Source organism: Tympanuchus pallidicinctus, unplaced genomic scaffold (genome assembly GCF_026119805.1).
Source record: "Tympanuchus pallidicinctus isolate F22 unplaced genomic scaffold, pur_lepc_1.0 scaffold3, whole genome shotgun sequence".
NCBI classification, from domain to species: domain Eukaryota; kingdom Metazoa; phylum Chordata; class Aves; order Galliformes; family Phasianidae; genus Tympanuchus; species Tympanuchus pallidicinctus.
The window spans coordinates 37,588,870-37,601,611 of NW_026294747.1; the positions used below are offsets into that span (position 1 = coordinate 37,588,870).

General features: G+C 40.0%; 1 protein-coding gene across 3 annotated transcripts in view; it reads left to right on the forward strand.

Annotated features, from left to right (window-relative positions):
* The window catches only part of TTLL5 (tubulin tyrosine ligase like 5), a 119,779-nt gene that overhangs the window by 48,248 nt on the left and 58,789 nt on the right, over positions 1-12,742 (forward strand). For 2 of the 3 annotated variants that reach the window (XM_052696035.1, XM_052696038.1), the window contains 5 exons: positions 1,111-1,211; positions 4,419-4,552; positions 5,125-5,238; positions 5,631-6,044; positions 7,553-7,743. In XM_052696035.1, coding sequence (XP_052551995.1) covers positions 1,111-1,211; positions 4,419-4,552; positions 5,125-5,238; positions 5,631-6,044; positions 7,553-7,743 — 954 coding nt within the window. The remainder of the gene's footprint in view (positions 1-1,110; positions 1,212-4,418; positions 4,553-5,124; positions 5,239-5,630; positions 6,045-7,552; positions 7,744-12,742) is intronic. The other variant, XM_052696036.1, reaches the window with a different exon arrangement.

Here is a 12,742-nt window from a genome sequence, read left to right on the forward strand (position 1 = left end):
CTCGCTTGTAACTTCAGATTTAGCAGGGGGCTCTTACCAGTTATTATATATCTTCTGTAATTGCACAGAAGAAAAAAACACTGCCTCCAGCAAACTATATAACAGATCACATATTGTCAAGACTTGTACTTACATAGTGAAGAGGAGAGGCAGCCCAGAAAAGCTTTTTCTCCCTCTCTCTTGAATTATCTTTCACAAGATGTATCTGATCCTTTTGTCTTAGGAGAACTTGGAGTAGCAGTAGGAAATGGAGGTAAAGTCTGGTTGAATAAAGTTTATATGTTGATATTGGAATTTCAGTTTGTTTTGAATTAACACAAGTGTTTGTATCAGTACAAGTTCTAATGTCAATAACTTCCAGTGTAAAATATAATTCATAACTGATAGCTTTCTCACATTCTCACAAACAAAGGTTTATCATCTTTTATTACAGCATATTCTAGTGTATAAGTATGTATTTGCCACAGGTTGTACTGTTCTACTTCTTTGCTTTTGCTATAGGAGATTATTATTTGTATGTAGCTAAGACCTCAGCAATTTACTGCAGGATGAAATAATTTAACTCTAGAACTCTTAGTTTACAATACAGAATATGGATGTTCTCTGCAATGTTCTTCACTGAGTTTCTGCAATATAATTTTACATTCTGTTATTCTGCCTTTCTGAGTATCTCCTTATGGGACAGATGCTCAAATAAAAATTATTATGAAAAACTGTGACAGAAAAAGTAGAAGGGAGATCTAATATCTGCAAAGACCGATGTATTTCCTCTCCATACTGTCTCATGTCCTGGCATAGGATATATTTGAAGCAGGAGCATGTGTTTTTTAAGCTTTCGCATCGTTTCAGCAAGTCAATTCTAAAAAGCTATGTCAAGCAGATGAATGAGTTTAGTGTACATTCAGTACATTATGTACATACTGTACATTAGTGTACATTTAAGCATGCTGTCTCTGGGGCTGCACACAGAACCAAATTATAAATATATTTAACTTTGGAGTTGCTATTTTTTTCTTAGATCTCAAGGAAATACATTTTGTCTTCTCTGCATGGCAGCTATGCCACAGAACAGAGTAACTTCCTAGAGAGACTAATGCTGCTTATTCACAGGAAACAGAACAGATGATTCAGAAGCGATCAAAAAAGAAGCAGGAAGAGGAAGAGGAGGGAGTGAATCCTGAAGGTTTTCAGAACTTTATTACCAGAGCAAGGTAGGAACAGATTTTATTCCATTTGGTAGATGATCTCTCAGCCCTGATGGGACTGTGGCTCTAAGATACCTTTACTGATTTTAGTGGCTGCTCCACCTTATGGACAGAGAACTTTGATTTCTCTTTTCTCACTCCCAACATGCAAATACTTGTAGAGTCAGCATCTGGTGTGTAGAGAAGGACATACAATAAATGTTTTGACAATTGAGTAGATCCTCAGGACAGCAGTGGTTGCTCTGATCTCAGTAAATTCCAACCTAATGCTGATGATCCTTGTGGTCTACTTTCCTGTAACGCTAAGAGTCCCTTGGAAGGAGAATGAAATTAGAGCTGCTTCTCAGATGGCCTTGAATTGCTGTGGTTGAACAATTGTCTGTCTCTCAAGTTTCTGCTCCTAGAAGCCAACTTACATGCTTTCTACTTGTCTTCCTGATCCCTCCATGATGATACTGCCTGAGAAGAGGAAGGAAGGGGGTTAGACTGTCTTCACCCTAGCCTTTTGGGTTGCTAAGGCAGTTCAGTGCAAGCAGTTTCTTTAATGAGAGAAAATACAGCTTTTCCTGTGTATATTCAGAACTTGATCTGACTGATTTAGACTAGTCTGCTGGAAAATTTATTGTGAAAATAGATATATATTCTTCATGGCCTGTAGTACTGTGTGGAAAAACAATGGTATTATAGCCCCTCTGACTGTCGAGTGGTCTGAAATTGTTCAGTGACCCAGAATTACTTCCTTAAGCCTCTGATTCTTGAGCACAAAATTTGATTCCTTTGGCTTATTTTTGTTAGCCTGTATGTTATATGCTTATATTGGCAGGGACTTCTGTTACTATCTGGACAGGTAGAGTTCATCTGCCTTTTTAATGCACTTCAGTTTTTTGTTATAAAGTTGACAATTACTTCTTCTATCATTTTTAGTATTTAAGTTATTACATTGCTTTTTCTTTTCCTCTGGAGAGCATTTTTTAGTAGCTGATCTGTAGTAAGTGATACGTAAGTCTTCTCAGGTAAATTCAGGAGTCACAATCTCAGAGGGCTGGAGCACCTCTCTTACAAAGACAGGCTGAGGGAGCAAGGCTTGTTCAGTTTGGAAGAAGGCTCCTGAGAGACCCCATTGCAGCCTTCCAGTACTTAAAATGAACTTAAAAACAGGAGGGAGATGGACTTTTTACACAGTCTGATAGTGACAGAACAAGAAAGAATAGTGTTTAAATAAAAGGGGAGATTTAGGTTACATGTCAGGAGGTGAGGCCCTGGAGCAGGTTGTCTGCAGAAGGTGTGAGTGTCCCATCCCTGGAGGCGTTCAAGGCCAGGTTGGATGTGGCCCTGGGCAACCTGTCTGGCTGGGGGCAGCTGTGCCCACAGCAGGGTGCTAGAATTCTAGATGGTCTTTGAAGTCTCTTTCAACCTGTGCCATTCTGTGACTCTCTGATATTTATTCTGCGGAAAAAATTGGAGTCATTACCACAACAAATTTACAGGCTCAAAAAAGAAAAAAAAAAAAAAGAAAATCCCAACCAACTTGCTGCCTTTCAGATGAATATTGTTCCAGAAGAGAACAAGAGTTGAGATGTGACTGCCATCTATCATAGCAATCTACTCCTGTCACCAGAAATGCAGGTTACATAGGCCTGTGGTATGTTCTTGATTCTGACATCTCTGGTCTCAAAAATGGCTGTTGCCTCCAAGGACATTTTCCTTTTTGCCAAAAATGCTAAAAGAGATGACTGGTTAGGGCTATAGAACTATATACTCTTCTAGTTTTCATGTTACTGGCTGTCAAGCCTTTGTGGCCTGATGCAGAGTCTAGACTGAGGCTGGAGATTTTTGCTGACCATCTTCCCAAGTGAGAAAGAACAGTTCTTAGAGATAATTTTTCATCTTCCTAGGCAGCATTAGGTATGTTTGGGAACTCTGATAGCTGGCACTGCGTTGATCTATGCTTGAACCTTGTTATCAGCAAACTGCAGCCATGAAAAGGGAACAGTTCTTCACTTTGAGCGTTTGTTCTACAGCACAGTGAGTGCAGCCCTGGAGATGATAGATAATAAATGTTTCTGTGCAATTGAAATTGTCCCATTCACTCTAACTTCAATATTTACATGGGTGTATTGTGTTTAGTTATACACATGCTGCAACTATTGCTTGTAAACATCCTCATTGCAGCATAAAATTAAATACATGTGCTGGTAAATTCACTTAAATCTGAAGGCATCTCTCCACCAGAAATTCTTCACTCTTACATTTTCTCTTTACTTTATTCTTACTGCTTTTGGGGAGAAGTTAACCTTTGCAGCATGCTCTGAAGACAACAGTGAATTGTTTTTCCACTGGGGCCAGTTTTTAGACATTGCTTTTACCAAAGCTCAGGCTACCTAAGATTAGTATAAGTTTGATGTGTAGAGGACACTTTGAAGGATTATAAGTGCTGCTATGTGAACTGATATGCCTGTTATATTTTTTGAAGTGTTTCTGGCACTACTTAATTTTGTGTTCTGTGTACTCACTAATGCTGAGGCAACAGCAAAAGGAAAACATAGTGTGTGTATATATGTATTTTTCAAAGTTGCAGCTTGCACAACTAAGTAGTTGAACACTGGCTCGGGACCAACAGAGGCTTATGACACGGGTAGTTAAACTCTATTCTTGCCTAGAAAATAACAAAAGAGAAACCTATGCAAGGTTGTGAGATTCACAGAAATACTGTGACTCTTCTGCTTGTTTGTCTTGTGGTTTTGGCTAATTAACAAGCTCCTCCCTCTTTCCTTTTCCACTCCCCCCCTTTGCACTGAAGTTAATGATGGCTTTAAAACAGGGTGAGATGAATTCTCTCATGAACATGATAGCTGCTTGTCCTAAAGAGCACCTGAGAAAGATTCACCAGTTGAGCTAAAAATTGGATCATTCCTGTTGAGCTAATCTTCCTCAGCACGTTTGGCATTTTTGTTTGCTATTTATTTATTCTATGATTATTCCCGGGTCCCTTGAATTTTCTGCTGCATAAAAGAATGGCGTTTTAGCGAGAAACTGATTTAACCAAGGCATGTTCCTTTCCTTCCACTCTTACCTTGCAGTGCTATGCAAACAACTTGTGTGGCCTCACTCTTTGCCCACTTTCCTCTTCACCCTCTTTATTCCTTGATTGTTACATAAAGACAGAAAAGTTTAAAGTCTTCATTTAGGTCCTTTCTTCTCTCCTTATTGTAGTGAGAGAGACTTGGAGGAAGTGCTGACATTTTACACACAAAAAAGTAAGTCAGCAAGTGTCTTCCTAGGAACAAACTCCGGGACCACAAAACCCAGGAACACCAGTAACCAGTCAGAGAATCAGCCTCAGGAGGGTAAGTGTTGCAGGCAATTTTGAGATTATGTTGCCCAGACTAATCCAATTTCACTTGAGTCTGTAGAAAGAGAAAAGACCATCCAGAATGTTATTCAAATTTCTGGAGGTTGTGTTTCTTTTCTTTTTTTGTGAAGACTAGAGTTAGTGCACTCCTAACTTCTTTCAGTGATGTGGTATGGCATGGGACTAGCCTTTATAAGGAACTCTAGATATGATGACTTGCGACTAATATCAGAATGTGGAAATTTGAAGATACTGAAATTAGAAATGTGAAATTCTGTAATCAAAATAAGAAATGACAGTAACCAAGACCAATTCAATGGTGCTACCTACAGTGATCATTGTGAAAGGAGGGTGGAGTCTTCACATTTGAGTCTAATTAAGTATTCCCTAGAAGAAAGTGCAGTATCAGCTGTGCAATTCTAGTCATCCTTGTTGCTGTATGTGACAGTACAATTATGATCAATATTGTTTCATGGTCTACAATATTAGCAGGAAGGTCCATTATAACAAGGTTTTAATTCTGCAGTCCTGTTCCATCTTCTAACTCCTAATTCCTAATTGTTACAGACCACCTTGAGGTGATGAAAAAAATAAAAGGTGATCAACCCAAAGGTTCAGTTGCAGATCTGCCTGTAGAAGGAAGAGTAAGAGACTGTAAACCCAAAGAAGTGAAATCAACCTGTGAGTGAACTGACTTCATTCATCATCAAAATAAGAAATGAATGTGTATGCTGTTTTTAATAAATACAAGTGTTAGAATCTGTGGGTACAAACTGAAGTATTTGAATGCTCAGTTTTGGGAAACATTCTGCATCTTTTTCTTTTAAACCCAAGAGGTACTGTAGGGTGAGCAGTATGAGTGAGTTAGCTGCTCTTCTGTGGGGAAAAATCTAGATATGACAAGCTTTGAAAGAAGATGTTTATCACATAGAGCTGCCACTGTTTTTACTTATAGATGAAGTCGCTTTGTCTTCAGTGAGTCTATGAACAGAGGTATCTCGAGTTTGTTGTTATCATCTGAAGGACATCAAAAGCAGCTTCTCTAATGTAGTGTACTCACTTTCTTTTTGTAGATCCAGAAAGATCCACCTTCTCCTTAAATGCTGAAGTGAAATTACCTCGGTGCTGCCCTCCTAGTGCTGCTTCCTCTGCTTCTGGTGCCACGTTCCGGAGAAGTACCAGTTCCCAGTTACCATCTCAACCTGCAGTCTCTGGAAATCCACAGGTGCCTGGTCACTGTTCATTGCCGACTCCTCCAAGTGGTCTAAGGATAATTCATTCCTCATCTTCTCTACCTTTGTCCCAGAGCCAGAGCACAGCCACTGACTGCTCTTCTGTCTTCACAAACCCAATGTCCAGTGAGGCTTCTAGCCTTGCAGGGTTACATCGTTGTTCTGGTAGCTACACCATTGGCCCACTCTCATCTTTTCAGAGAGCTGCTCAGATCTACAGCCAAAGACTGTCCCGATCAACCTCTGCAAAAGCAGGTGAGTGTTCTGTGTTGCATAAAGACTGGCTGGTGCTGTATAAAGATTCTGTAATCTGTGTTCTGGAATAGGTGGGAATTTTACATTTCTGGAATTGAGTCTTGTTCAAATGGTGCTAAATTTCTCATGGAGAAGAGGAGTGCGTGAAGCACACACTTGTTCGTAAAAAAAAATGTCCTTTTACTGAGAAGATGAATGGGGAATTGAACTTGTTTTGAAAAGCTGGGAAATAAAGTATTGTATATTTTTTCCTGTTTGTATTACTATTTTTTGTTTATCTTTAGTGATTTCAGTGTAGTTTCAGTTAGCAGAAATCCTTCCTCAGTCTATGTGCAGTTCTTAGTTCCTCATTTTTCTTTAGAAGAGGAGTCTCTTAGTCAAACTTCACAATTGTTGAATGCTTAAAGGTATGTCAAGATCACAAAAAATGTAAGATCTAAGTGGATTCAGACACTTCTCCTTTACTGTTCTGGGATAGCACATAGTTAAGCAATTTAACATTAGATTGTTAGGATTTTGAAAGGTAGAAGAAACTAGAAATTTATGGACACAGATGGTAATCTGTTCAGATATTTTGGGAACCATACGCAAGCTTACGGCCATGGTCCTGGTAACGTGTTTTTTCTTTGAAATGGTACTATATGTTTGCTTTGAGTTCTGCAACAGCACGTTTTCACTAGGGTTGCTGTATTTATAGTGACAAACTTTCTAGCATTAAAATAAATCTGACTTCCCAATTCCATTGCTTATTTAAAGGAATCCATTTGTTTCGAAGGAAAATCATTATAGATTTAACATGTGCAACAGGTAGCCAAAATTCTCTGGCACTATGTGCTATTAAATACATTATGTTGAAGAGAATGTGAGTTCAGCATTGATTAAAGCACATCTAGAGAAAACCTACACAGAATAGAAGGCTGTATTCTCCCTAGAACCCGCAGGAGGTGTTGTACCTGCTTTTGAATCTGTGTGAACAGCCGACTGAGGGAGTCAGACATACTATTAGACTGGATCCAGAGGAAGACCATAAAAATTATCAGAGCCAAAACAGCTTTTCTCTGAAGGGGGACTCTGAGGGTAGGGGTTGTTCAGCTTAAAGGTCTCTAAAGAGACCTCATAGTAGCCTTCCAGTACCTAATGGGAGCCTGCAAGAAAGATGGGGGTAAATTCTTTACCAGGATTTGTAAGATAAAATAAAGGGGAATGGTTTTAAAGGAAATAGGATAGATTTAGATTAAATATAAGGAAGAAATTCTTTACTGTGAAGGTGGTTAGGCACTGGAACAGATTGCTCAGAGAGACTACGGATGTCCCTTCCCTGGAAGTGTTCAAGAATGAGACCTTGAACAACCTGATCTCTGGAAGGCATCTGCTCTGATGGATGGAGGTTGGGACTAGGTGATCTTTACGGTCCCTTCCAACTCAAACCATTCTGTGATTCTGTGATACTGCTCACCAAGTATGACTGAAGTATGACTGAATATTTTGTTGATTTTTTTTTTTTGTAGGTATGCGCCACCGCAGTCCAAGTGGGCAGCGTGTGAGTTCTGCCATGATGAACAAAGGTACAGAAGATGCTCCTTCCCTGGGCAAACGTTACAGCCCCAGTATGGTAGCAGCAGAACTGCAGCAGCTGGCAGAAAAACAATCAGCTTGTCAGTATTCCCCACCAAGCCACATCAGTCTCCTTACACAGCAGGTACATAAGCAGTAGAATCTCTGTGACAGGCCTCTGTGTCAGCACTGAGCTGGGCCAAGTTGTGTTGGAAAAAGTAAATTTTAAAAATTTATTTCTGTCATATTGTTATTTTGAAGTGTTTACAGTGACCAGAATTTTGATTTTCTGTGAAATTACAAGAACACTGCTAAAATCCTTTTATAGAAGAAAGAGAAATTGAGCAGAGGATTAGAAAATTGTGAAATCCTAGAATCCTTGGAGTTGGGACATTTTAAGATCATCTACCCTACTTTCCTGCAATGAACGTGCCAGGGACATGCACAGACAGATCAGGTTGTCCAGGGCCTGATCAACCCTTGCCTTGAAAATCTCCAGGGATGGGGCATCAACCACATTTCTGGACAATCTGTTCCAGTGCCTCACCACCCTCGCTGCATAAGACATTTTCTATATATCCAACCTAAATCTACCCTCTTTGATCTTGAAGCCATTTCCCCTTATTCTGTCACCACAGACCCTGCTAAAGAGTCTGTCCCTTTCTTTCCTGCAGGTCCCCTTTAGACACTGAAAGGCTGCCCTCAGGTCACCTTGGAGACTTCTCCTTGCTTAAGTCCCAGTTCTCTTAGCCTGTCTTCACAGGAGATGTGTTCCATCCCTTGGATCGTTTTTGTGACGCTCCTCTGGATGTGCTCCAACATGTTTATGTCTCTCGTGCACTGAGGACTCCACATCTTGATGCAGTACTCTAGGTGAAGCCTCACCAGTGCAGAGCAGAGTGCCAGGATCTCCTCCCTCATCCTGCTGGCCACACTTCTTTTGATGCAGCCTAGGATATGGTTGGCTTTCTGGGCTGTGAGGGCACATTGCTGGCTCATGTCCAGCTTCCTATGCACCAGTGCCTGCAGGTCTTTTCTGAAAGGGCTGTACTCAATCTTTTCATCCCCCAGATTGTATTGGTAATGGTTAATGGCAAGATTAGGACTATTGGTTGAGGGATGTGGTGGAGGGTAGTGAAAGAGATGACTATTGAAAATATTACTACTACTGCGGGCTGCTTATTTTCCAAAGGCAAGAACTTCTACATGCTTGTTCAGTGCACTTGACTGTCTCTGTTGTACCCAGCTGTGTCTTGGGGGTAGGTGTACTCTAATACAGTACCTTCTTCCAGGAGCAGCTGGCAAGGTTGTTTTCCATTCTACTTCTTGTGAGAATTGCTTCTACTATCCAAGCTTTATAGTGTACTTCTATATCCTGCTGTCTGTAGTAAATTTTATTTATTAAGTCAATTGGCTGCTGAAATGACTATGTTCAAGGGAAATTTTTAAGTGTAAGTAGCTGAAGAGCCTTGAACAAGGAAGTTTAACATACGTCTTTAGAAAACAAGACTGTCTGTGGTTATATCAGTTGGCTTGTCAGTCCTCTTTAGTCACTTCTGAAACAGCAAGTGGGAACTTCATAATGATCCTCATAAAGTAAACAAGGTTTTATAAGATGGGAGGTGGAAGATAATGTCCTACTAATGTGGTTTCATAGTTACCTGGTATGAACTTCATCTTCAGTTCTCATAATATGCAGTTTTCCATTTTATTGGTTTGTGTTTCTGAAAAATAGTTTATATAATATCATCAAAAATTATCAGTGCATAATCATGCTTACAACGAGGAGATGCTAAGGCATGCCTCCACAGTGGTATACAGTAGAAATATTGATCTAAAATCATTAAGAATTTGTAGTTAATCCACTTCATCTTTACATAGTGACTTACTGCATGGTTTCCAGAATGTGGGAGAGATAAAGGAAGAGTATTCCATCTTGGACTGGAAAATAAGGAGTTCCTGGGGTAACTTTTGTAATTGTATTTAATGAAAAATGCTTTTAGGACACATTCAAGTATAATGAGCTCAAGTTATAGAATCACAGAATCACCAGGGCTGGAAAGGACCTCTAGGATCATCCACCTATCACCAATATTTCTATGTTCAGTACAACATCTAAATGCTTCTTGAACACCTCCAGGATCTTCTCTCACTCGGAGAAGAAGCATTTCCTAATGTTCATTCTGAATCTCCCCAGGCACAACTTCAGGCCATTCCTTCTAGTCCTAGTACTGGTTACATGGGAGAAGAGGCTGACCCTCACCTCACCACAACCTCCCTTCAGGGTGCTGTAGAGAGGATAAGGTCTCCCCTGAGACTCTAAACAATCCCAGACTAAACAATCCCAGCTCCCTCAGTTGCTCAAGGCCCCTCACCAGCTTCATTGCCCTTCCCCAGGGATACACTCCAGGACCTTGATGTCTTTTTTTGTAGTGAGGGGTTCAAAACTGAACACAATACTCAAGGTATTGATTGCCAGGGGGAGATGTGCTGGGATGCCACCAGAATTGGATTTTCTTAATTCTGCCATTGTACATTACTGGCATAATGGAGATATAGTCTAGCTCTGTAGAAATAAGCCTTGGATAATAGGAGTATTAGAGAGATCAAATAATTTCTTTTGTACACATTTCCACTGTAGTAGGTACGGAGGAGCTGCATTTTCTTTCCAGGTAATGAAGTGAAATTACTATCAGAAGAAAAGATAGACAAAAAATATTTAGTGAGACTCCTATGGCTGGATGAAGTATACCTTTAAGAAATTAAAAGAAATGCAACATGTATAATGACAAAATTTCTATGGAAAGGTTGAGTTGGTGTTGAAGTGGATACGAAGGACAGAAACGTAACAAATGTGCTTATTGGTAATAAAGGCTGTACGTGTTTCTATGTAAATTAAAGCAGCACATCCAGCTCCAGAACCAGTTGGCCATGCATTCAAATAAATAGAAATGAAGATAGTTTGTTTAGGGAGGAAATAGAAATGCAGGAGTTACAGAAGGCAGTTGGATAACAAGGTAAATAATGATGGTTTTATTTATGTTTCTCATCATAAGATAAGAGGGATATTCAGTTTAGTACAAAGACACCAGAGTAAAGACTGATAAAAGGGAATAGTTACTATAACACACCATATGCTTATCTTCTGAGACTTCCTGAAACAAGATGCCATAAAGGTCAAATGCTAAACAGGATTCAGAGCTATATTGTAGATTTATGTGGACAATATGATCTGGAATATTTACCTTAGAATAATGGATGCTTTTCAGATGACAAATTGCTAGGTTTTAACATACAGAAGTAATGAGTTTTCCTTATCAAGTAGATGTTTCAGCTAACTGAAATGGAAATTAAAGTGTCTTCTATCCTCTGAAATGTGTCAAGCAGGACAGCAATTTTGCTGGGCCGTTGCTCTGAACGAGCTTTCTGTCTTTAATGTGATGAGGAATGCGTGCTGTGCTTCTGTAATCATATTTATGACCTTTTCCTTACCACGTTGTTTTACAGTAGTCACACTAAGTATTTCCTTTATGATAGCAGGATATCCGAGACACTTGTGAGGAAATCATTATCTGAAATCAGGGATTTCCCTGATTATGCATTGCAGATGATGGATAATTATTTTTACAAGATGCTGATGTCTTTGTCAGTATGTGCTGTGTAGTGGTTCAGCTGTAACACTGTCAGTGTGTCAATTCTATTTTTCATATTGTCACGAAAATTTGCTTGTTTGATTTGCCTAGTGCCAAACATGAGCTAGGTTTATTCCTATTGGAATAGTGTTGGAGAATAACAACAGGTACATTGATGGTGAATTTGGGAAATTAAACCCTTTCTATTGTACTAGGGGCTAAATTGCTTTTGTTATCTTCTTTTCTAATTTAAGATTTTTATTGGCTTCTACACTACTTCAGGAGAGATGAAGTAAGATTTTTTTGTCTGTACTTATTACAGAAACACCAAGGTTGGAAAAGACCTACAAGATCATCCAGTCCAGCCATCCACCCACCTATCACCAGTCACCAATCACCAATAGTGATATTAGTGATTAGCCTTCCCTGATGGATAGATGGATGGAGGCTGTGACCAAAATAATCTAGACTTTTTTTTCTTCTGCTATGTTCCCTACTAGGCATGAATTCTAAAGCCCGTTCTTAAGGTGTGTTTAGCATAAAATATTTCCATGTGCTTGCACTGCAGGACCTTCTGGGGGAGAAAGTTAAAATGCACAGCATGTGCATAGATCCAGAGCCAGGTGACTGGATCCTGGATATTTATATGCTTTCCTTTGTGAATAGCAAGCTACTTCTCTCTGAAATATGCTGCAAGGTAAAAAGAAGGTTTTATCCTGTAGTGCTGGATCTGTGTGAGGTCCCTATCACAGACTGGTGGCAAGGGCTGTGGTTGATATCTACCAGGCTGTAGTACTTTGTAGTTATTAATGCTCGTGTACAAAAAAATGCGTTGAATTGGCCAACTTTACCAGAAGGAGGGAGAGAAGGAAGGGAAGCCTTGTGGGAGGGAGCTCTGCCCTTCTCTGTGAGGGAGGGTGTGAGATTTCAGGATTCAGCTATCATTAGGAATAGCTCCAATACTTCTAGCCAGAAAGTTCAATCTTAGGGATAACATCAGACCACCCAGGCAAGGGCCAGACCGAGCTGTCTCCATCTCAGTTATGCAAGCAGTCAGTGCCCAAGATCCAGCAGCCAGCATTCCTGCAAACAGCTGACAGGTCTATTGGAGGATGGAGTGCTCTCCTCATTCTATATTTTTCATTTGGACAGAAAACTGAAACTGAGAAGAAAAAGAGGAGTTTACTAAATGTTAAAACAGCGGAGAGGAAGTGAGGAATAAATGGAATAGGCAACTTACAGTGCCTCAGAGTGACTTTGGGGAAATCTTATGCCAAAGAATCTCAAAATAAAGAGCTTCAGCTAAACATTTACTGCAAAACTTTGTTACCCATCTCATCTGCACAGTTTGAGACCCTGGTCTGCATTATCCTGGCCACAGAACGAACTGCCAGTGAGGCAAAATGCTGTACAGGTCCCAGTGGTCATCAGCTCCTCTGGTCCTGGACCTGAGCAGTGCAGTGTGGTGGCTACAAAAAAGACCGCAAATGTTTTCAAAACGGTAGGGATATT